Source organism: Phaseolus vulgaris, chromosome 11 (assembly GCF_000499845.2).
Source record: "Phaseolus vulgaris cultivar G19833 chromosome 11, P. vulgaris v2.0, whole genome shotgun sequence".
In the NCBI taxonomy this organism is placed as follows: Eukaryota; Viridiplantae; Streptophyta; class Magnoliopsida; order Fabales; family Fabaceae; genus Phaseolus; species Phaseolus vulgaris.
In genome coordinates, this window is record NC_023749.2 from 12,181,465 (window position 1) to 12,207,648 (window position 26,184).

The window sequence follows — 26,184 nt, forward strand, 5'->3', positions numbered from 1 at the left end:
TAAAACCTTGGTTGCTAATTAGATACCAATTTAGAAACTATTTAACAATAATAGAAACTAATTTTTTTTGATGCAAAAAAGAATTTTTTTTAAAGAATTAAAGAAATAAAATAAATGGGACAATTTAGGGGTGTCCCAACCCTTATACAAACTCATTCAAGCTGGGCTAAGATGTCTGTACAAAACATACCCCTTATGCATCAAGTAAAAAACATGTTTAAAACCCCTTACAAAGTCTTATGCTTCTAAACACCATCTAGTCCTGACAACAAAATAGGTAAACTCTAATACAATATCCCAAAAATCTTCACACTCCAGCTGCTATAACTTGCATTCTAAAGCCAAAAAGAAATTTACTACAAACTCTAACAAATCATGCTTTGTGCAGTAGCAAACTCCAATAAAACCCAGACCAAGCATACCACCTATTTGAGCATCACCATCGATAGCAGCAAAGCCACTTGCATTCTAAAGCCAAAAGTAATTTACTACAAACTCTAACAAATCATGCTTTGTGCAGCAGCAAACTCCAACAGCAAACACCAGTAAAACCAAGACCTATCATCACCTGTTTGAACATCACCATTGGTAGCAGCAAAACCACCAAAGATATTCTTGGTTTTATCTAGCTCCAGAGTGATATAAAGCATGTTAAAATCTCCACCTTCGTGAAACAACAACATCTTCAAACCACCATCTTTTCACACTTCCATCTTCTTTTTAAATTAATAATTTGCTCCCCTTCAGCTATACCTACACATCAACACCACCTTTCCCACCTCTCAAACAGGCTTAAACAAGCAAAACAAAGTCCAAAAACATGCTCTTGAAAGAAATATAGCATATTTACTACCACACCCAAACCAGTCATTCATAATATGAATATGGTTAAGATAGCTCCTGTAAAATACATACATCATCATATGAAAAAATAAAAACACTTTTAAACCCTTACCTACTTACCATGTTGACACAGGTTAATGGTGATAATATCCAATCAGAGAAGGAAAAGATAACTTTCTTTTCTTTGTGTTTCAACCAAACCCAAGATTGGACTTGCGCCATAATGAAAATCTCCACTGCGTCTACCTTTGCTTGTTTAAAGATAACCCTGTTTCTGTGCTTTCAAATGCTCCATACTATGGAGACCCAAAGGCTTTTCCATAATCTATTGCCTTCTTTGTTAGAGCACATACAATAGAATTGTTCAAAATGAAAAATCAATTCTTTGTGATTCACAGAACTAATTCCCAGCCATCTAAAGCACATGTTCCAAACTTTACTTGATTCCCTACAAGAAAGAAGGATGTGTGTTGTAGTCTCCTCTTCGGTTCCACATAAAGCACATAAAGTATCTCCTAAAAACACTCCCCTTTTGTGCAGATTCTGTTTTGTTGCTAACCTATTCGAGAAAGCCCTCCACACAAAAACGTGGCCGACGGCATAACCTTTAAATTCCAAAGCGAACCAAACATGGAAAGCCCCCCACACTCGTGGTAAGTTAACTTATTATAAGCGGATTTTACCGAAAAAGTATAAGATGGAGGATCAATCCATATCCTTGAGTCCTCTTTGTCAGGTTGTAGTAACACCTGTGATATTATTGACATGAACTCCTCTACCATAGATTTTTCCCATTCAAACCAGTCTCTTCTCCAACTGAAATTCCACTCCCACCCAACTACATTCCAACTACCAAAATTATCCATAGTCTTGTCTTTAAGCTCAGAGTTATTGTATATTCTTTCATATCTTGCTCTGAGTTGACCATTGGTTAGCCATTCGTCTTCCTAGAATTTGATCTTCGTCCCTGACCCAACTTTCTAGACCATATTCTGATTGAACCAATTAACTCCCTGGTCTAAAATACTAGCTTTGAATAAATCTAACCACCATCTAGATGTAAATCTATTTTGTTTCGGTGCATATGAATTTGACAACCACCTCAAACCATACTTTGATTCCAATACCTCCTTCCAAAGACCATATTCTGTTGAACCCAGTCTCCATAGCCATTTGGCCAAAAGTGCCTTATTGAAATGCTCAATACGCCTAATACCAAGACCTCCCACCTCTTTCTCTTTACAAATATTATCCCAACTAGTCCAAGCAATTTTCCTCCCTTCCGTACCCCACCCCCACAAAAACTTCCTCTGTAATTTTGTAATCTCTTTGCACACTCCAATTGGTGCTTTAAAAAAGGATAGGTAGAATAGTGGTATAGCGTTGATAACTGATTTTATAAGGCACACTCTTCCCGCGAAAGACAGATTCCTCCCCTTCCATACAGAAAGTTTCTTCCTTATCTTTGATACCACAAGCTCCCAAAAGGAACACCTAGATGGATTACCTCCTATAGTTAAACCTAAGTATGAGAAAGGTATCTCCATTATACTACAATGGAGTATTTCAGAGTATAATTTCACCTCATAACTGTCTACTCCAATTGCGCCCAACTTACTCTTAAAGAAGTTTACCCTGAGGCCCGAACTTAATTCAAAACATCTTAAAATAACCTTAATACACCTAATATTTTGCATGTTTGATTCACATAAGAAAAGGGTATCGTCTGCAAATTGGAGTAGATCCACCTCCACATTTTTAACCCCTATTTTGATTCCTGATAACAGTTTTTTTCTTGTCGCTTGTTTTACAAGCCCAGATAAACCTTGTGCGACAATCAGAAACAAAAACGGTGCCATGGGATCCCCCTGTCTAAGACCTCTAGTTGGTTTGAATTCTTTTGTCGGGCTACCATTTACCAAAACCGAGACTGTAGCCGATTCAAGGCAAGCTCTAATCCATTGCACCCACTTTCCACAAAACCCTAGTCTTCTCATCATATAAAATAAGAACTCCCAACTTACCGAATCGTATGCCTTCTCAAAATCAAGTTTCACAATCACCCCCTTTTTCTTTCTCCTTTTCAAGTCATCCACAACAAGAACACTATCTAACAAACCTCTATTGGACAAAAAATGACTGTGAACCATCAATAACCTTCTCAATTACTTTTTTAATCCTATTAGACAGAACCTTTGTCAAAATCTTATAAAGACAACCGACGAGTGATATAGGTCTGTATTCTTCAAGGGATTGAGGGTTTCTCAGACTTCGGGATCAAAGTTAAGAATGAGGCATTACAGCCTTTCGGAATCTTCCCCTCCTTGTGAAAGAATTTTACTACTCCTAACACTTCCTTTTCTAGTAGACACCATTTATTTTTAATAAAACTAAAAGTTACTCCGTCAGGTCCAGGGCTTTTATGACTATCACAATTCCAAATGGCTTCCTTTATTTCCTTTTCCTCGAATGGATCAGTCAATAGTCTATTATCAGATTCAGAAATCTCCTTAAAATCCACATTGTCCAACCTAACTCCAATATCTTCGATGGCCGACATCTTAATTCTTGTAAAACTCCTTGACCACCTCCTTTACCCTATTTGGTTCTTCCACCCAAATACTAGAGAGATTACAGTGTGCTCCTTTTTATCTCATTTCTCATCCTCCTCCATTTGATGGAAGCATGGAAATTTTTTGGAGTTTGAATCCCCCTGTTTAATCCATAATGCTCTTGACTTTTGTTGTAATAAGGATTCGTTCCTCTCATTTATGTCCCGTAGTTGGCTCAAAAGTTCTCTTCTTTCCCTAATCTTGTTTTCGTCCAAGCCATCTGCATAATCTCTCATATCTAACTCTTGTATTTTCCTCAAGATTTCGAGTTTGATTTTGTCAACATACCCGAATACATCTTTATTCCATCCTTTCAGATCGCTCTTTAACATCTTTCAGTTTCTCTTTTAACACAAAGATTTCATTGCCCTGAACCAAATAACTACCCATTTACTTTTAATAAAAATTTTTAAAACTCCTTATCTTCCTGCCATATGTCAAGAAACCTAAAAGGTTTTGGACCCCAATCCACCACATTTGATTTTAGCACTAAAGCACAGTGGTCAGATACTTGTCTATCTAAAACATATTGTTTACTTCCTGGCCAATGTTGTAACCATTCAAAGGATATTAAAAATCTATCAAGCCTACTTTTAGCTTTACCATTAGGTCTATACCAACTATATTTTCTTCCAATACAGGGTATATCCACCAACTCCATATTATCAATGAAACTATTAAACTCTTGTAATTCTTTCTTGTAACCATTACCATTGGAACTATTTATCCCCCTACGCTCCCTTTCATTCCTTATTAAGTTGAAAATCCCTCAAAATGCACCAAGAGTTACACGGTTCCCCTTGCCTAATCTCTAATAAGTTGGCCACATTTGTATTTTCTCTTGCAGATTGCAGGAAGAGTATACGTTTACAATAACCACAGGAATATTTTTCTCCTTAAAGTACCCCCGAGAACACTATGAACCTCTTGTTGATGATATGATTGGAACATTGAAAAAACTTTTTATGCCAAATCGTAAGAATACCCCCTGACCCGTTAGTTGGATTGCTATAAAAATAATCAATGTCATTATCTCCCCATAACTTACAACAATTATTTAAACTAAAAGATGACAATCTTACTTCTTGCAAGCACAACATTCTAACATCTTTCTTTCTGATCAAATCCTTGATATACCTCCATTTCACAGGACTCCCAAACCCTCTCACATTTAACGTAAGAATTTTCATAGATAACCCGTAACCTCCCTCACCTCCCTTTGGATTTTCATACTCTTGTCCCTTTTTTCTAATTCTTCTAGGCTAATCATGACATTTCCTTCAACCCCACATGTAGCCCCTATTTGTTTACCCAATTCCCATACTCGAATCGTTTCTAGACTACCATGTTTTAACCAGAACAAACGATTGCAGTTATTTATTGCCATATCAGAAACAAAATTACTAATATGAGATATAGATGACCTTACATTCTTGCGTTCTTCCCTCTAGCTGTTTTTACTTGAATCACCCTTCCAGAAAATTCTTTAATCTGCAACAGAAGATGAATTAGATGTGACTGGTTCTGAGTCTTGTTTTGTTTGATTGACCATAGCATCCGCAGCCAAATGATCCCCGTTATTTGTTGATTTTACGAACGGAGCATATGTGTCCCTTATTCTGCATAAACACCTTCCAGATTGAAAATTGGTGTTCGTGTTTAGGTGCCTCGTCTCCTTTGAATTCTGTTTGAGAGAAAAATGGTGTGCCTCCCCTGTTTGTGACCCACATAGAGAGTCCCCCACCCTCGAAATTGATTTCGGGAAACCTTGCGTCCCCCCCTTCACCATTACCGTCGGCATCAGAGCACTGAACGTAGGTGTTGCTGACCCATGCGTAACCTCGATCAAAATATTGGAACGTGCGTTGATTTTTCCGTTGCCAGAAACCACCTGATGTGCGGCGTCAATGGCAGCCCCAGGGAGTTCATTCTTTTCTGATTTGTGAAGATTGAGGAAACATTCTGAATTAACTGGGCTTCCAGGCAACCCATTCCATAACCGCACCTCCCTACGGGCATCTAGGCCTGTTTTCGAAAAAACCTCAACTTGTTTTTTATTACTGCACCTCCCTTCCTCCTTTTCACAATGCACCAAACACTAGGCCGTTTCTGAAGGCCCACAAAACTTTTCCACGTTAACCCTAGTAAGAGCCGTTGGGGTTTCAGAACCTAGGTTATCACTACCTATGATTGACCTAGGCGTAGAGACAGAGCCTACGGTTCTAGCCATGATGGGTTTGCAACAGCTTTCCGGTGCGCTGGGTCCTAAATTCTGGCAGCCTTGTGCTGTCGGTGGCAACGCCAAACTCGCGTCCACCTTCGAAATCTCCTCATCGACCTTTCTAACTTCTTCGAAATCCCTGCTTCCCGATCGCACAGAATCATTAGACACTATTGAGTCAACCTCAGTTCCGAGACCATCGGATTCTTCGCTCCAATGGCATTGACAAAGTTTATAATTTGAACTGTGTATTCTTCCTCCACCGAAACCTGATACAAAACGTCATTGATGTTCATATAGCTAGTAGTCTTCGCCTCGCACCCCACTGATACTCTAATTCTAAACCTTGCGTACTCCATCTCTTCCAATGCTAGAGTTGCTTCATCAATCTCAACGAGGGTTCCCAATAACGCAGCTCTGTGCTTGAAACAATCATAATTCCATAGTTTCAAAGGTAAACCTCTGCATCTCACCCATACCAGTTTGTCTACCGCTACAAATTGCTCATTCCACGGAATGATTGTATCAAAAATTTCTTCGAACCATTCTTTGTTCTCCTCTATGGCGTCTTTGATCGTCATTTCGTTTTCTCCCTTCATAACACATGGAACCCCCCAGAAATTTAACCTTTATAAAGCCAAGACCGCCCATAATAAAACTTTCATTCAAACCTGATATTTTGCTCAGGTCCGATACCCTTCCAATATGACAAGTTTTTAACCATTCTCTGGGAGTTTCTTCTGCTTTAAAGTGAATAACATGTAAACTACCCCTGTTCTGCGATTGTGCTCTGTTCCCATTACCATACTTAACAGTGTTAGCATACGTGTTTGCTCCTTTTGCCCGCCACACTTTTTTAATTTCTTTCTCTGGTTCTAATGCCTTCTCTTTTTGCTTTGCATTCCACTCCTTTCTTGTTTCTGCTGCTCTGATATATTTAGGTCTATTAGCATTCAGTTTCCAGCTCCCAATCCAAATTGTATTCAGATGATATTCCAACTCCCTAACATTCTGTACACCCAGAAATCTAACAAAACCAAACTTTTGCTTCTTTATATTTAATCTTCTAGAGATGAAAACATCACTCACCCTTCCCCATCTTTGGAAAATTTCCACAAATCAGACTCTTTGATATCAAAGGGGAATTTAGAGAAGAAGAAAGGTGTTCCTCTCTCATTCATTGTTCTCACTCCGGAAAAGAAGGGTTATGTGATGAATGAATATGGAGTTAAAGTTATGATGAAGGTTTGTTTTGAATGCAACCATGATTTCATGATTTAGATGTAAGCGAGAAAACGTAGTGGGGTTGGAACCTGCGAGCTTGGTGATGGAAGAAGACCAAGAATACATGACGTAGCCTGCAAGCTCGCAATCCACGTGAAGATAAAGCAATCCACTGTTCTTCTTTTTCAGTTCATCGTGAAAGAATCAACCTAGTGATTTGTGTAAGTATTATTTGCAAATTATTTTGAAGAATTTATTGAAATAAATATGAAATAGTATATAAATATGTCATAAAATATTTTCATAATCCATCAGAACACAACGTAGTGTGGGATAGTACGTATGTTCTTTTGTTCTTCATGTGATAGACATTACAAAAGTAGTTCGTCAAACTATTGTCGATAGTGGGCATCGTTCAAGTATATAATTTTTTAACTGGTTTCGCAGTCGACTTCTTTAGAGTAGGCTTGAGAAGCTCAACTATACATTTACTATCGTTGATATCACTTCATTTTTCATTGACATCACTTAACTTTTCATTGCCATCACTTCACTTTTCACATACATCTCGTCGATAATTGACATGCTAGAGAAATTTATTGTTTTTATCAGCAATAACAAATTAATTAAAATCAAACAGGGTTCTTGAGATGCTCAAACTCATACAAACAAAAAATGAACAATCAAAACAACCAACATTAATGCTTCAAGTATGAAGATGAAGCATATGTCAGCAAAAGGACCTAAAAGGAGGCAAATTTACACTTAGGCATCCTACTAAGCACAAAAGCATGAACACACCAAAAAAACTGCTTATTCATCTAACTAGCAACTAAAGTTATTGATTCAATAGGCTTTTTAGAGACGATGTATTTTTGGATACATTGATTTACCATCCCTGTGGAAACAAAATCGCGTACCGTGATAGCAAAAGAGAGCCTATTATGCCTCAGAGAATTACCAGGAGCAGAGCCCAAATTATTGGACCTAAGCACCAACTAATTTTCTTGTTTTGTATTTCAGTTGAACGTAACTTGTAATTGACATGCATATATTTTACGTAATTTTGGTTCATAGTTTTTCGTGTTGTTCTTCGGGTGCATATTTGATTATGGAGATTTCGTGTCACCACTTTCATTTCGTGCCACCTAAAGACCATTGTGAAGTGTTGTTGGAATTTTGTTAAATATAACGAATGTTGATTAAAGTTATGTACTATTAAATTATAATAAAAGTAAATCTTCTTAAATGGGATAGGTTCATACCTATAATAAAAACGTGAGATTTCAAACTCATTAGTGAACACCTCAATGACCATTACGGAACATAAAGGATCGAGATTGGATTAACTCTGTTCACAGTGATGAGTACGAGAGAGGAGTAGAAAAAATTATATAATTTGCGCAACGTAACACCAACAATAGTGGTTATGATGGAGTAAAGTTTCGGTGTTTGTGCGTTAATTGTTTGAACGGAGGAGATTGGATGTTAACAAAATCAGAGAGCACCTTCTATGTGATTGGTTTCTATGATCTTATACAACTGGACATGACATGGTGAATTATTAAATTTACCAAGTTTTTCCGTATCCCGAGAATATGTTCAGTTCGCCATGGATGATGCAGTAAATGATGATCGATTAGAGGACATAATGTTCGAGCTGAGTCTTTTGCAGAAGTGCATGGATATGGAAGTATGTCAAGCGATGTGAAAATCCATTGTATCATGGGTCAACTAACTTCACACCATTGTTGGCGGTGTTAAGATTGATGAATTTGAAGGAAATAAATGGATAGACTGATAAAAGCTTTATGAAATTGCTTCAATTGTTGAAGGAGATGCTTCCACAGAGAAATACTCTACCTAATCGTAATTATGAGGCCAAAAAGATTCTTTGTCTGGTGGATATGGAGTATAAAAGATATTACACAGGAAGGACTTTGAATTGTTGAAAAATTGTTCGAAATGTGGGTTATCACGTTATAAGATGAAACAAAAGGACGATAATACTATTGAAGAAATGGAAAAGTATGGATCCTCAATGAAGGTTGTGTGTATCTTCTCATCATTCCAAGGATCAAGCATTTGTTTGCAAACTCAAATGATTCTAAGAATCTTAAATGACATGCAGATGAGAGGAAATATAATGACATGTAGCGTCATCCAGCTGATTCAATTCAATGGAAGAAATTTGATGACGAGTGTCCCGAGTTTGGTAAAGAGTCAAGAAATGTCTAACTTGGTTTTGCTACTGACGGAATGAATTTTTTGGTAATATGATTATGAATCACAATTGATAGACTATGTTTACTAGCTATTTACAGCTTACCTCCTGAATTATGCATAAAACAAAAATACATGATGTTGTTATGATGATACTGTTGGGAAAAACAGGTAATTTTTCCACTAAAACAGAACCCTAACAGAGCTACCCGACAAATAATATTGAATAAATAAAGCGGAATAATAAAAGAGATAAAGAGGAAAAAACACACACGAAAATTGTTAACGGAGTTTGACCTGTTTAGCCTAATCTCCGAGCACAGCAAAAACAGCTCACTTTTATTATTATGAGAGAAGATATTACAAATTGGGATATATAACAGTGAAGGAGGAGAGTTTAATTTATAACCCTCAAACCTCCTTCCCAAACAATGAACCCACCGATGTGGGACTTGGGATTAAGCCAAAATCAACAAATCTCCACCTTGGCTTAATTTCAAGTCCCACCTAAAACAAATCTTCTCAAAACATAACAAAAAACAAACATTACAGTGCTTCAAATTTGCGCCTCTGGGCGCCAACTTCAAATGTGCAAGATATTAACCAAGTCTAAACAGTGTTCAAACTTGGTCCTTGTAACCACCTTGGTGAGCATATCTGCAGGATTCTCCGTAGTGTGAATCTTCTGGAGAACAATCTCCTCTTCTTCGAGAATCTCACGCACAAAGTGATAACGAACATCAATGTGCTTCGTCCGTGCATGAAAGACTTGATTCTTTGCTAAATGAATAGCACTCTGACTGTCAGAATATAACTCAAGTTGTTTCTGACCAACTCCCAAGTCTTTAAGCAACCCATGAAGCCAAATTGCTTCCTTCACAGCCTCTGTAATCGCCATATACTCTGCCTCTGTCGTAGACAAAGCCACCGTAGACTGCAAGGTAGACTTCCAACTAACTAGCGCTTTTGCTAAAGTGAACAAATAGCCAGTTGTAGACCGTCGCTTATCCAAATCACCTGCATAATCATAATCACAATATCCAACTATGCATTGACCAAGTGATTCATCTTGCTCAAATGTCAATCCAACATCTAAGGTATTTTAGAGGTACCGTAGAATCCATCTCACAGTTTGCCAATGTCCCTTGCCAGGATTATGCATGTACCTGCTAACAACACTCACAGCCTGTGAAATATCTGGTCTTGTACACACCATTGCATACATCAAGCTTCCAACTGCATTTGCATATGGGACTTTCACCATGTATTCTCGTTCTTCATCAGTCGTCAGAGATAAACGGCTACTCAATTTCAAATGAGGAGCAAGTGGGGTACTTACAGGTTTTGTATCTTCGTGTATACCAAAAAGTTGTAGTACCTTCTGCAAATACTGCTTCTGTGACAGCCAAAGTTTTCCCCTCTCCCTGTCCCTGTTTATCTCCATGCCGAGAATCTTCTTGGCTTCCCCCAAATCCTTCATCTCGAACTCTTTACTCAACTGAGCCTTTAACCTGTCAATCTCAACTTGGCTCTTTGCTGCAATCAGCATATCATCAACATATAAGAGTAAGTAAATGTAGGAACCATCTTCAAGTCTGTGCAAATACACACAGTGATCATATTTGCTTCTCTTGTACTTCTGATCCTTCATGAACTTATCAAATCGTTTGTACCACTATCTCGGAGATTGTTTCAGTCCGTACAATGATTTGCTAAGTTTACAAACCCAATCTTCTTTACCATCAACCTTGTATCCTTCTGGTTGAGTCATATAGATTTCCTCCTTCAAATCACCGTGTAGGAACGCGGTCTTTACATCAAGTTGAGCAAGCTCTAAATTCAACTGTGCTACCAAGGCCAACAAAATTCGAATGGAGGAATGTTTAACAACTGGAGAAAATACCTCATTATAATCAATTCCCTCCCTCTGAGCAAAGCCTTTAGCAACCAACCTTGCCTTGTAGCGAACATCTTCTTTATTAGGAAATCCTTCTTTCTTTGCAAATACCCATTTGCACCCAATTGCCTTCTTACCTTTTGGTAATTGTGCTAACTTCCACGTCTTGTTCTTCTTCAAAGATTGCATCTCCTCTTCAATCGCACCTGCCCAATTACCACTCTCTGAACTTAGAATGACCTCTAAGTAAGTGGATGGAATGTCGTCAACAACTGGAAGTGCATAGGCAACCATATCCATGAAACGAGCAGGCTTCTGAATATCTCGTCTCTGTCTTCTAACTGCAATTGGCGCTGATTGCAGTTGAGATTCTTGGGTAGGAACCTCTTCCTCATCTGACTCTTCTTCTGCCATAGGAGAGTCACTTGTGGAATTTCCTGTTGGGATCACCACTGTCTGCTCAAACTCCACCTGCTTCCGGGCACACTCCACCTGTTGCAAAGTACTATCAGCTCCTTCTGGATTTACCTTCTTTAACATGGCAGATTCATCAAAGGTAACATCCCTGCTGATAATCGTCTTCTTTGCCTCTAGACACCACAAACGGTATCCCTTCACTCCAGGACTAAAACCCATGAAAAGAGCTTTCTTTGCCCGTGGATCCAACTTTGATTCAATCACATGACAATATGCAATAGAACCAAAAACATGCAAAGAATCATAATCAGTTGCAGGTTTTTCAGACCATACCTCTAACGGGGTTTTGCCATCTATAGCAGATGATGGAAAACGATTGACGAGATGTTGAGCGTATGTCACAGCCTCAGCCCAAAACTCTCTGCCTAACTTAGCATTAGACAACATACACTGAACTTTCTCCACAAGTGTCTTGTTCATACGCTCCGAAACCCCATTCTACTGTGGTGTTTTTCTAACAGTGAAGTGTCGAACTATGCCACAATCTTGGCATACCTTCAGGAATGGATCACTCTTGTATTCTCCTCCATTGTCTGTTCGGAGAACCTTAATCTTCCTTCCTGTCTGGTTTTCAACTTGAGCTTTCCACTTAAGGAAAATTTCAAGCACATCATTTTTGTTCTTCATAGTAAACACCCAAACTCTCTTGGAAAAATCATCCACAAAAGTGACAAAATAATACCTACCTTCGATTGACGGAGTCTTGGCAGGTCCCCACACATCTGAATGCACATAATCCAAAATACCCTTGGTATTGTGAATTGCAGTGCCAAACTTCACTCTTCGTTGTTTTCCCAGAACACAATGCTCACAAAATTCAAGTTTGCAAGCCTTCGTACCTTTCAACAATCCCTGCATGGTAAGAATTTGCAAGGATTTCTCTCCAGCATGTCCCAGCCTCATATGCCACAACTTCGTTGCCTCGTCATCCTTCTTAGTGCTAGAAGTTGTTACCGCTACTGTCCCCACCACTGTACTACCTTGGTAGTAATACAAATTGTTCTTCCTCACGCCTTTCAACATCACCAATGCTCCTGAAGTTGCTTTAAGAATTCCATCTCGCATCGTCACAACTAGGCCTTTAGATTCTAAAGCCCCCAATGAGATGAGATTCTTCTTCAACATTGGCACGTACCGTACATCCTGCAAAATTCTGGTGGATCCATCATGATTCCGCTACTTGATTGAACCTATCCCAGCTGTCTTACATGGATTATCATTACCCATGTAAACAACCCCGCCATCGAGTTCTTGAAATTCAAAGAACCATTCCCGAATGGGACACATATGATAGGTACAACCTGAATCTAATATCCACTCATCTGGATACAATGATGCTGAAAGTGAGACAATTAAAGAGATATCTGATTCCACATCATTTTTGCATTCTGCAACATTTGCATCTTGCGGAGCCTTCCCTTTCTTCTGCAGTTTTGGACAGTCTTTCTTCCAGTGTCCTTTCTCATGACAGAAAGCACACTCATCTTTAGCAACGGCTCGACCTTTAGACTTAGACCTCCCTCTTCTCCCCTTTGTATGACTTTGTTGACGACCTCTTGCCACCAATGCTTCTTCTTCTTGATTTGCCATTACAAACTCAAAATATAATATTCAATATTACAAATAATTTCAAACAACCCAAGGCGAAACTTCGGCTCTTGATACCACTTGTTGGGAAAAACGTGTAATTTTTCCACTAAAACAGAACTCTAACAGAGCTACCCGACAAATAATATTGAATAAATAAAGCGGAATAATAAAAGAGATAAAGAGGAAAAAACACACCCGAAAATTGTTAACGGAGTTCGGCCTGTTTAGCCTAATCTCCGAGCACAGCAAAAACAACTCACTTTTATTATTATGAGAGAAGATATTACAAATTGGGATATATATGTTTAGCCTAATCTCCGAGCACAGCAAAAACAACTCACTTTTATTATTATGAGAGAAGATATTACAAATTGGGATATATAACAGTGAAGGAGGAGAGTTTAATTTATAACCCTCAAACCTCCTTCCCAAACAATGAACCCACCGATGTGGGACTTGGGATTAAGCCAAAATCAACAGATACTCAGTCTAAGATAGTTAGGAAATGACATAGATGTTTATCTAAGTCCTCTAATTGAAGATTTAAAGTTATTGTGGGATCAGGGTGTTGAAGTATTTGACGGACTTGGTAATGAATTATATCTCATTGTATCAATTTATATTTATATATTATATCTAATTTAATATAAGTCTTCTTTATTTTGTAGAAACCTTGTCGGAAATCAAGTCCGTAAAATAAGCTTCTAGTTCCCATTAACGATCCTATACATTCTTAATTATCAATCGCTAAGGCTATTGGTACAAACTCACTTGAGGTTTCATGGGATGATACTTTTTTTTTTTAAGAAACACTGACATTTTCCTGACATATACATGTCATATGTGTTAGAATTTGGTACTCAGAACTAGGAGCTCAGTATAACCATCATTCAATTTTTTATCATGTAAGGATCTTTCACCTATATTCAATTTATTATTTTATGTTAAATTATTATTGATTATGCTTTAACTAATAACTTGTAGGTATTTTTTTTTGGAGTTTCTACTAATGACGAGAATCAAGATGTTTATGGATTCTTGGACTCCTATTTCATTAATCCCATTGAAGCAAAGAAAGTTGGAACCTAGTCATATATCACCAACACTTTGATTGAAGAGGGAAAAAATATATCTTTTATAAGTCATCATTTATTATTATTTCATGTTTTAAATATTTACTTATTGTGTTCGTGGATGATGTAGGGGTCACTGGCAGTTACTTGTGTTATTCGGTACTTTATAACACTAATGTGTGGTTTTGTTCACTACACAAGAAGTCATCCAAACATCAAAAACAAATAGTTGATGTGTAATTACATTATAAACTTACCTTAAGGTTTTTTCTATTAATAAGGGCATGACGTGAATATATCATACTCAGAGGTCGACCCACTACAAATTTTCAAAAGCTGACATGGTTGAACCTAAAAGTTCGTAATTTTGACTTCCTCTTTTCATTGTTTATCAAAAGATCTTTCTTGAAACATAAAAAAAAAATGTCATTACTAAGAGATCAAGTGCAAGGTAAGGACATGTTTTGGACTTTCAAATTAATAACCAATAGAATACACCAAAAAACAATTATACTTATATATAATAAAAATATGAATTCCCTATATATATAATATAATAAAAAATATATCTAATTTACTCTCTTATTTATTTATATATATATATATATATTAACTCTTAGTATATAATTAAAACATTTATTTCTTAAAATTTAAATAAGAAATAAAATATATGAATAAATAATATATATATATATATATATATATATACATATCAGATTTTTAATTTAATAAATATATTAAATTTTCCGTACAAAAGTGCTCAATTTTTATCTAATTTATATAATTATGTCAATATTATTTTAAAATGAATAAATACACTTTATAAAAAGTAAAATTTAAATTTAAATTATCAGACCAAGTATACTACTTATGACATATAAATATTAAATTAATTTTATAAAATAAAATAAAAATTTAAATTTAAATTTACTTCACCATAAATATTTTATATATTTTTTAAAAATTTAATTATGTATAATAACTATTTAAATCATCAAATTTTATTTTTTAAAATTGTTGTCTAAAAATAATTTTAAATAAATAATTATATATTTGTTACCATTTATTATATATTATTTAATATTTTATTTCAGAAAGATATATTTTATACAACATCATAATATATATTAAAAACAAAAATTATATAATAAATATATTAAACTTTTCTCATAAAAATGTTTAAATTTGGTTTAATTTATATTATTATTTTCAATATTATCTTAAAATGGATAAATAAACTTTATGAAATTTTAAAAAGTGAAATTTGAGTTTATTTGATTTATAAAAAGAAGTTTAAACACATTCAGAAAAGTATAAACAAAATCATCTACGCATCCACGGTAAGATTATTAGTTCAACAATAAGAGTTTAAATATTAGATTTACATTGTAGAGTTTTTTTTTCATCGACAATAAATAATTAAATTAAATTGGTTACTTAAGAGGTGCTTCAACCCTCATATAGAGAATAAAAGATAAAAGTTCACCTCTGTATTTAAAACTCACAGATTAATCATCTACTTTCTTTCCCAACATTAATAACTGAAGAATAAACAATACACCATTAAATCAAGTACATTACAAAGTATTTGATAACGCAAATTAGAAAACTTCACACTAGCCATCACACAGTGATCACATAGTTAGTGATTAATATGAACATGAATATCAAATTGGTACTCTGTTATGGATCCAAATAAATTAGATTGTAGTACTCACAATGTTTGAGGTACAAAATTATATGGTGGTTTATTCTTTTCTCACACAAGAAAAAATTGGAGGGCTGAAAAATCTACAGCACTGCATAGAAAACTAGTGAGTTAAAGAAGGTAAAAGTGTATTGAATTAATGTATTTTGTATTTTCGATTTTGAATCTTGAAATCTGATTCAAGCTTTGTTTTGTTCATGCTTTTCTCATAAAAGCAAAGTACACAACCACTCTTTTTTCACATACCTGCAAATTTCATATTTTAGCCAAAAATGGATGTTGAAAAATTTACAGCTTTGAACAGATAGAGCAGTTAGTTAAACAAAGTAAGTGTATAGAAATTAAAAGTTTTGTATTTTCAAATTTGAAATGTCATTTGAAATCACAAGCGAATAAGTGATTATTCTCCGGCTAAGCTTGGCAAGAGAAGTTGTATACTGCTTTTTAACAACTTTCTTTTTTTTGTTGTTTTTTCTTATCATGATTTTCTTCCTTTGTTCAAAAATCAAAAGTTCTTCCTTCCTATTATGTCAGTCCTTCATCTGAGAAAATTTGGAGCATAGTTTCCACCTTTCAAAAATATATTATTGCTCTTTAAATCCTATGGTTGGATCTTTGCTCTTTAAATCAAAATATATGAGATCAGTTAGGCAGTATTGTAATCTTGTGCAATTACGTTCAATTAGTTTCTACAACCTTTTGCCTTCTCTTATTTCCTTCAATTAGTTCCTACAAGGATTATTAGCTCAACAATAATAAGAATTTGAATATTTGATTTACATTATTGTAAAGTATTTGATAACCCAAATTAGAAAATTTCACGGTAGTCATCACAGTGATCACATAGTCAGTGATTTTTATAAAGGGTTGATCATTGTGATTCTTTTTATTATTGATAGAGATGACTTGGAAGTCTTTTTGGTTGATATGTAAATGAAAAGGTACTTTATGAACATGTATAAGGGTTGAATCACCAGTAAAGTGGTCTAACTTAATTTCATTACTATTTACCAAAAAAAACATAGTCACTAATTTACCTGAACATGAATATAAAATTGGTACTGTTATGGATACAAATAAATTGTATTGTAGTAGTATGAAAGTTTGAGGTACAAGATTATATGGTGGTTCCTTCTTTTCCCACACAAGAAAAAATTGGAGGGCTGAAAAATATGCAGCAGTGGATAGAAAAACAATGAGCTAAAAAAGGTAAAAGTGTATTGAATTAATGTATTTTGTATATTTTAATTTTAAATTTTGAAATCTGATTCAAATTTTGTTTTGTTCATGCTTTTCTCCTCCCAAAAGCAAAGTACACAACCACTATTTTCTCATAGTCATGCAATTTCATATTTTAGTCAAAAATAGGATGTTAACAAATTTGCAGCTTTGGACAGAGAGAGCAGTGAGTTAAAAAAGGTAAATGTATTGAAATTTCAAATTAAAAATGTTTATTTGACAATCTCAAGTCTACAACCCAATAAATATTAATATTTTAATCATTTATAGTAATTTATAATTATTTAAATTTTAAAATAAATTCTAACATTTTGTATTTTGTTTGTATTTTTATTAAGGATGTTTATTTTTATTTTTATTTTTTTTAATTACAAATATTAATATTTATTGTTGTTATAGGATGAAGCAGTTTATTCTTTGAAATATCATTTGAAATCACACGCGGATAACTGTTTATTCTTTGGTGAAGCAGTTTATTCCTAGGGGTGTGGTTTTGGTTGAGAAAATGAAGAAATAAGAATGGGAGATGAATAGAGAAATAGAGGTGACAGAAAAATGAGTGAATGAAAGAGTGTGAAAGAGAAATTAACAAAAGCATGCAAAATAGATTTGTTGCATATTTGATTTGGTTTTGTACACTTATTATTTATATTTTTACTATATCATTAAATGTGAAGGATTTGGTGTAGGATTTGCTTCACTACTCTCATATATGATATCTAGAATTGAGAAAGAGTTTAAAATTTTAAGTGGAGAATTGTGCAACATGCTATGCTTCAACCCATATAAAAAAAAAAAAAAATAAACAAGCAAAACAATCAACATTAATGCTTCAAGTATGAAGATGAAGCATATGTCTGCCTAAGGACTTAAAAGGAGACAAATTTACATTCAGGCATCCTACTAAGCACAAAAGCATCTACACACCAAAAAACTGCTTATTCACCTAACTAAAAACTGAAGTTATAGTTTCAATAAGCTTTTCACATACGGTATACATGATGTTGTTTATGATGATATTCAGTCCAAGACAGACAGAAAATAATAACATAGATGTTTATCTAAGTCCCCTAATTGAAGATTTAAAATTATTGTAGGATTAGGATGTTGAAGTAATTGACGGATTTGGTGATGAATTATATCTCATTATATTAATTTATATTAAATAAAAATCTTCTTTATTTTGTAGAAACCTCGTCGGAAACGAAATCCGTAAAATAAGCTTAAATCCTAAAAAAAAACAATTATATTTATATATAATAAAAATATGAATTCTCTCTTTATATATAATATAATTAAAAATATATCTAATTTACTCTTTATATATATGCAAATAATATATATATATATATATCATATTTTTAATTTAATAAATATATTAAATTTTTAGTACAAAAATGTTCAATTTTTATCTAATTTATATAATTTTTTTCAATATTATTTTAAAATGAATAAATACACTTTACTAAAAAGTAAAATTTAAATTATCAGACAAAGTATACTACTTATGACACATAAATATTAAATTAATTTTATAAAATAAAATAAAAATTTAAATTTACTTGACCATAAATATTTTATAACTTTTTAAAAAAGTTAATTATGTATAATAACTATTCAAATCATCACAATTTATTTTTAAAAAATAGTGTCTAAAAATAATTTTAAATAAATAATTGTATATTTCTTACCATTTATAATATATTTTTTAAGATTTTATTTTGGAAAAATATATTTTAGACAACATCATAATATATATTAAAAACAAAAATTATATAATAAATATATTAAAGTTTTCTCATAAAATTTTCAAATTTGGTTTAATTTATATTATTATTTTCAATCTTATCTTAAAATGGATAAATAAATTTTTTGAAATTTAAAAGTGAATTTTGAATTTATTTGATTTGTAAAAAAGTTTAAACACATTCAGAAAAGTATAAACACTATCATCTACGCATTCACGGTGGTAAAGATTATTAGCTCAACAATAAGAATTTACATTGCAAAGTATTTGATAACTCAAATTGAAAAACTTCACAGATGGTTATTAATTTTGATTTTATTATTATTAATTCTAATTTTATTATCCTTAAATTATTTTACCCTGTTATTATTGCATTAATGGTCAGTTTACAGGTCTGTTAGTATTTATATTTTATAGTTTCTAGTAATTGTAATTTTATTATATATGATTGAGTAGTAAATCAAAATATATGAGATCAGTTCAGCAGTTTTGCGATCTTGTGCAATTACGTTCAATTAGTTTCTACAATATTTTGTGTTCTCTTATTTCCTTCAATTAGTTCCTACAACTGGTATCAGAGCCAGTTTGTTATCATGAACTCTACCTAATTATCAGTCTCTATACTTGATGGAAAAAATTGCAATCGGTGGTGTGTGCAGATGAGAGTTTTGTTTGATTATCATGAGTTATGGGATGTCATTGAGAGTGGAGTGTCTGCATTAGGTGATAATACAACTGAGGCGCAACGAGTAGAGCATCGTGATCAGAAGAAGAAGGACAATAAGACTTTGTATCTCATCCATCAAGGGATGAATGACGAGACGTTTGAGGAGATAGAAGGAGCAACAACTGCGAGTGAGATTAACCAATTATAAAGGTGATTACAAGATCAAGAGGGTGCGTCTTCAAACCCTAAGACGCCAATATGAACTGATGCAGATGGAAACCACAGAGAGACTGTTGATGTCTATATAAATAAAGTTCTTGCCTTAACAAATCAAATGAAGACCAATGGTGAAACACATTTCGGAGCATACAAAGGTGGAAAAGATTTTGAGATCTTTAACTCCCAGATTTGAACATGTTGCCGCAATTGAAGAGGCCAATGACATTTCAAAAATGACAGTAAGGTTATTGACAATAAGATTGTAAAACCAATTGAACAGGCTTTACAAGCACAAACCTCAATTGGTAGCTCTATTATAAACATGGTACTTATTGTAGTAAAGGTCGTGGTTGTCAAAATCATGGAGGCGATGAGCAAAACAACTTTGGTTCCAATCACAATCCAAGTTCAAATAACTATTGGCGCGGAGGACGTGGTCGCAGAGGATGAGAAGGCATTTATAATAAATCAAATGTGGAGTGTTATAACTGTCATAAACGTAGCCATTGTGCAAATGAGTGCAAATCAAAAGGTGATAATCATGCTGTCAATTATGCTCAAGAAGACAATAATCACATACAAGATGAAGAGGATCATGCAGTACTAATGGCAACCACATCAAATGAAACACCAAACAATCAGATTTGGTATTTGGATATAGGTTGCACAAATCATAGGTGTGGTCAGAAGGAGTTGTTTGCAGATTTGGATGACTCATTTCGCACACAAGTGAAATTCAGTGACGGCAGGTTCGTTCCGGTGACTGGAAAAGGGTGAATTCTTATCACATTGAAGAATGGTGATCACATGTACATTTATGATGTTTTCTATGTACCTGATATGAAAAGTAATTTGTTGAGTATGGGACAGCTGGCCAAGAAGGGTTACGTGATGCACATAGTTGAAAATAAATTCTCACTTTTTGATAAAAAAAAAGGTAATTTGATTCTTAAAACCTTTTTATCAAAAAAGAGCATGTTTCCAATAGATATTCATATGGGTGATTTCTAGTGCTTGAATGCAATAGTGAATAATGAATTGTGGTTATGGCATTTATGCTTTGGGCACTTAAATTTTCAGAGTTTGGAAAATATCTCCAAACGAAATTTAGTGAATGGTTTACCCCATATTTATCACTCTGATCAATTGTGTGAGGCTTGCATTTTTTGAAAGAATCACAGGATACCATTTGTTAAGGAGCCTTGGCGTGCAAAATTTCCTTTAGAGCTTGTTCATACAGATGTTTGTGGCCCGATGAACTTATCATCAGTTGGAGGTAATAAGTATTTTTTAACCTTTATTCATGATTTTTCAAGGAAAACCTGAATTTATCTATTGAAAAGCAAGGATGAGGTATTCCACTGCTTTAAAATATTTAAAGCATTTGTTGAAAGAGATAGTGGTAGAGAAATTAAGATGGTGCGTAGTGATGGAGGAGGTGAGTACAAGTCTAATGAATTCAAGAAGCATTGTGAAGAACTTGGGTTGCAACATAACATAGCATGTCCCTACACACCTCAACACAACGAAGTTGCTGAGAGAAAGAATAGAACAATCATGGACATGGCGAGGAGCATGCTTAAAGCGAAAGGTATGCCAAATTATTTTTGGGCTGAGGCCGTAACATGTGTGGTATATTTGATAAACAGATCACCCACTCGGAGTGTTCCTAACACAAATCCGATTGAGGCATGGAGCGGATTCAAACCCAATGTGCAACACTTGAAGGTATTTGGGTCAATTACTTATGCTCATGTCCCCAAGGCAGCAAGATCGAAGTTGGATGATAAGGCAATGAAGACCATTTTCATTAGATATAAGCATGGGGGATACAAACTGTACAATACAATGAAAAAGAAGGTGATTGTTAGTCGTGATGTTATATTTGCTAAAGATGAGGAATGGCAATGGAATGGAGCAACGAAAATAGATTCGAAAAAATGATATATTTATGTTTTGAACGATGATGTGGAAGATGGAGTCACTCTTGAAGCACCTGCAGTTCAACCTGAAGCTGTAATTCAACCTGAAGTTGCAGCTCCAATTGCAACTATGATGGAGCGACCAAAAAGGCAGCAGACAACCTGTACACCTTCAAGATTGCAAAGTAAATCTTAATGATGAAGTTAATGACAATGGAGATTTAGTTCAATTTGTTTTTCTTGTAGATTCAGAACCTGTGAGACTTGCAGATGTCATCCAACACCCAAAATGACAAAAGGCTATGAATGAAAAATGGATGGCGATTAAGAAAAATGATATCATGACTCAAATTGGTTTTAATCTAGATGTTCCAATTAAGATTTATGTTGACAATGTCTCTGCAATTAATCTTGCAAAGAATCCGGTTTTTCATCAAAGAAGTAAACACATTGATATTCGATATCATTTCCTGCGAGACCAAGTTAGGCAGAACAGGATCAAATTGGAATATTGTAGATCAAAAAATCAGATTGCTGATATTTTCACTAAGCCTTTTGAAGATCAATGATTTCATCAAGTTAGATTAAATTATAAAATAATTAGGTTAAATTATTCACTTTGTCTCCATTTTAACTTGATTGTTGTTTATCATGTGTAGAAGATATTATTAACGGTGGGGAAAACCTAAAAGTTTAATAAGAAATTAATTACATTAAAATTTGAATAATAATAGTGGTTAAAATGTGATTCATCTGCACAATTTCATAGAGAGTATAATTTTAAAATTGATTACAAATTTTGAATTTATATTGTTTAAAATGTGATTCTCTCTTTACAACTTATTTTACATATTTTTGTATAAGATGCACTCTCCATATATAAACCACCTTACATATTAAATCATTATCACGATCCATAATTGTAAAAATATTAAAGTAAAGACAAAAAAAACATATTGAAGTAAATATAATAATATAATATAGAATAGTCATGTAATATAATTTTTTTTTTCAAATGTCCAAGATATTAATGAGAAAAAATTACTCATTATTGGTGTTTGCGTCTTTATTGTTCTAAAAATTACGTCATTATTATTTAAACTAATATATATAAAAGGAAATTGATAGTCAAATTAATTATTTTACTCTTTTTAATAATGATTTTATATCAAGAACGGTTTAGTGTTCAAGATAATAATATCACTTATTTTCTTTAAATTTTAATACTACTTTAAAAAATTTATTACAAATTCAATATAAATAATATTTATATCAAATATTATTATATTATTTTTATTTAGATAGAAGGAAAAATATTACTATATGCAATTTGAAGGACTAAAATTATATTTAAATCTTTCATAAATTTTTAAATCATTGTTGACTAGTGTGCAGAGAAACTTCATTAAAATGGTCATTTAGTGTCATTTCATTCAGTTAGATAAAAATATATTTAATAAATTATTTAATTTTGTTTACGGTTTTATCATTGATTTGTTATACTCATTATGCGTCTTTATTGTTTTAAAGATTGCTGCGTGACACCACTCATACCATTTTTTTTAATTAATGTCTTTTGTTAAAGATTTAAACGGATCTACAACTATTATTCAGTTAATGCAAAATGTCCTTATTTTTTAATTTTTAATTCACTTTTCACTTCTAATGGGAATAAACATTTCTTTTACAGTTTTACTTTTTAGATTCAGTTTAATTGTATTAAAAGAAAATAGGATCATTTTTCATACTTAGTTTCGTAAACATACTATATGAATTCAAATTTAATATTATCATAAATAATCTAAAACTTGCATATCTATATATAGCTTCTTCTTTTTTAAATAATTTGTTATTACATTGAATCTTGAGTTTGTTTGATAATTTCTTTTATATATAATATTTTAAAAATCTATACATAATAATAACAGAAAGATTTCAAAAAGAATACTATTGTAACATTATTATATTTGCAAGAGGATTTTCAAAAAGTAAACAATCCTAAAAAAATATTTTGGTAAAAGTTTATAACTTTGTAATTACTTTTGATTGAAATTGACTAAACACACAAAGATAAAGAGTAATAAGATCAACAAAATCGAATTACATATTAACAATGATCAATTCTTGAGTAGTCAAAATTACAAAATAGCTAATATAACAAACTTTAAAAGTTTCTACAAAAATCTTTTTTATTAAAGATTTTCTTCAACTATCCACCTTTTCTTCATTGTTTTCCAAGTGAGCTCAAAAGATTGAGTGATTCTTGTTGCAATTTTGTGTATCTCACTTCTTGGAGGATAACCCAAGGGATAAGAGAAGACACTCACCATGTCATCTTCAAACTCATCAACTTTTGAGTACTCCAATCTTTTTAGCTTTGATTCAATATCATGTAAACTCATTGTCTTCTTCTTTTTCAGGTTCTTATGGACACCAAGATCACTCTTTTTGAAAATCCATGCATCTCTTCCAACCATTAAACGCTTCAACATTACCCAACATTGCATCTTTTTGTGTTTATCCATTGCCATTGCATGCTTCTCCCTTTTCTTGCACTCCATGCTCAATCTTTCTTTCTTCTTTCTCTCATCACACCCCTTGTACCTAATTTCTTGATTTCTGGCACCAGATTGTAATGGAATTTTTGTATCAACCCATATTGCTTTTGCGTAACCCTTCTTATTCTTCAATTCACATACACCTTCACACTTTTGAGGACATGAAGAATAAATTTTTATGATCAGCTTCTTGCAAGATTGTTCTAATTCTCCCATTGTTGAGTAGAAAATGAATGAAGAAAATGAGAATAGAAAGAAAAATATGACTTAGAAGACCAAATATCATTATTTAAACTAATATATATAAAAGGAAAGTGATAGTAAAATTTATTATTTTATTCTTTTCGATAAGATTTTATATCAAGAAGCGTTTAGTAATATCACTTATTTTCTTTAAATTTTAATACTACTTTAAAGAATTTATTACAAATTCAATATAATTAATATTAATATAAAATATTATTATATTATTTTTATTTAGATATACATAACGGATACTACTATTAGTATATATATTTAAACTAATATATATATATAAAAGGAAAGTGATAGTAAAATTTATTATTTTATTCTTTTTAATAAGATTTTATATCAAGAATGTCAAGAACGGTTTAGTTTTTAAGATAATAATATCACTTATTTTCTTTAAATTTAATACTGTTTTAAAGAATTTATTACAAATTCAATATAATTAATATTAATATAAAATATTATTATATTATTTTTATTTAGATATATATAACGGATACTACGTACATATATTTAAAGTAATATATATAAAAGGAAAGTGATAGTTATATTTATTATTTTATATCAAGAACCGTTTAGTTTTCAAGATAATAATATCACTTATTTTCTTTAAATTTAATACTACTTTAAAGAATTTATTGCAAATTCAATATATTATTTTTATTTAGATATACGTAACAGATACTACGATGAGTATATATTTAAAATTAATCTAATGCTCACAACTTCATATAGTATATTTTTACTTTTTTTTATTTGAATATAGTGTTTTGATGTTATATTTGGGTAGACCCTTTCACTGTTTTCACCATACAAACACGGTTTATAGCAAATTATTGTTTTTGTTATTCCAAATTAAAAGATTCTCAATCTTGCACTGTATTTATTCACTCCTTTGAGTTTTGGAGGTTTACCGTTGTGGCCTTATTCAATGGACAACCAGTTCTTGACCCACAAACTGAGGTCACTTTTGTTATTACTCCAGATGTTTTATCACCAAATTGCTACTAAAAATGAATGAGGGGAATTGATTGATGACCAAAAGATAGAAAAGATGATTTAGGGTGTGCTTGGAAATATTTTGGAAGCATTGTAAACGGAAAATTCCACTTCCAAAGGAGTAAATCTTGTAAACGAAACTTTTCTTGTCCTGCATTTCTCTCTATAACCAAAAATTGAAGATTCAATCCCAGCAATGTTTTCAACATCGTAGTTGTCATTGAACAAGTTAAAGCACTACTTCGGTTGGGAAATTTCATCAAACAAGTTAAGGGCACAAATTACTTAGTTGGGGAATTTCATCAAACAAGTTATGGGCATGACATGAATTTTTAACGACAACACGAGAACTAACACTTGAAAGACCTACTTTCAGTTTTGAATGCAACCATGATTTCATGATTTAGATGTAAGCGAAAAAACGTAGTGGGGTTGGAACCTGCAAGCTTGGTGATGGAAGAAGACCAAGAATACATGACGTAGCCTGCAAGCTCGCAATCCACGTGAAGATAAAGCAATCCACTGTTCTTCTTTTTCAGTTCATCGTGAAAGAATGAAGCTAGTGATTCGTGAATCAAATATTTTACTATCATATTCTTTCACTTTCGAAGGGAAGCTGCTGCTGTGGGACTCATAGCACACGTTCTCATCTTTCATGTTTAAATTAACTCTGTCAAAAAAATTTAGATAATTATATTCCCATTTTTTCTTTTAAC

The 26,184-nt window shown here is 33.0% G+C and overlaps 2 protein-coding genes across 2 annotated transcripts; both read right to left on the reverse strand.

Moving 5' to 3' along the window:
• Positions 1–321: 321 nt before the first annotated feature.
• LOC137834343 (uncharacterized) lies at positions 322–3,403 on the reverse strand. The gene is made up of 5 exons (XM_068642404.1): positions 3,114–3,403; positions 2,868–2,964; positions 1,957–2,153; positions 1,527–1,692; positions 322–468 (listed from the first exon to the last, which is right to left on the reverse strand). The coding sequence occupies exons 1-5, from the start codon at positions 3,401–3,403 to the stop codon at positions 322–324; spliced, it is 897 nt and encodes a 298-aa protein (XP_068498505.1).
• A 20,451-nt stretch (positions 3,404–23,854) lies between these two features.
• On the reverse strand, positions 23,855–24,436 carry LOC137834348 (transcription factor GTE11-like). The gene has a single exon (XM_068642409.1). It carries the CDS (start codon positions 24,434–24,436, stop codon positions 23,855–23,857), a length of 582 nt encoding a protein of 193 aa, XP_068498510.1.
• Positions 24,437–26,184: the final 1,748 nt, after the last annotated feature.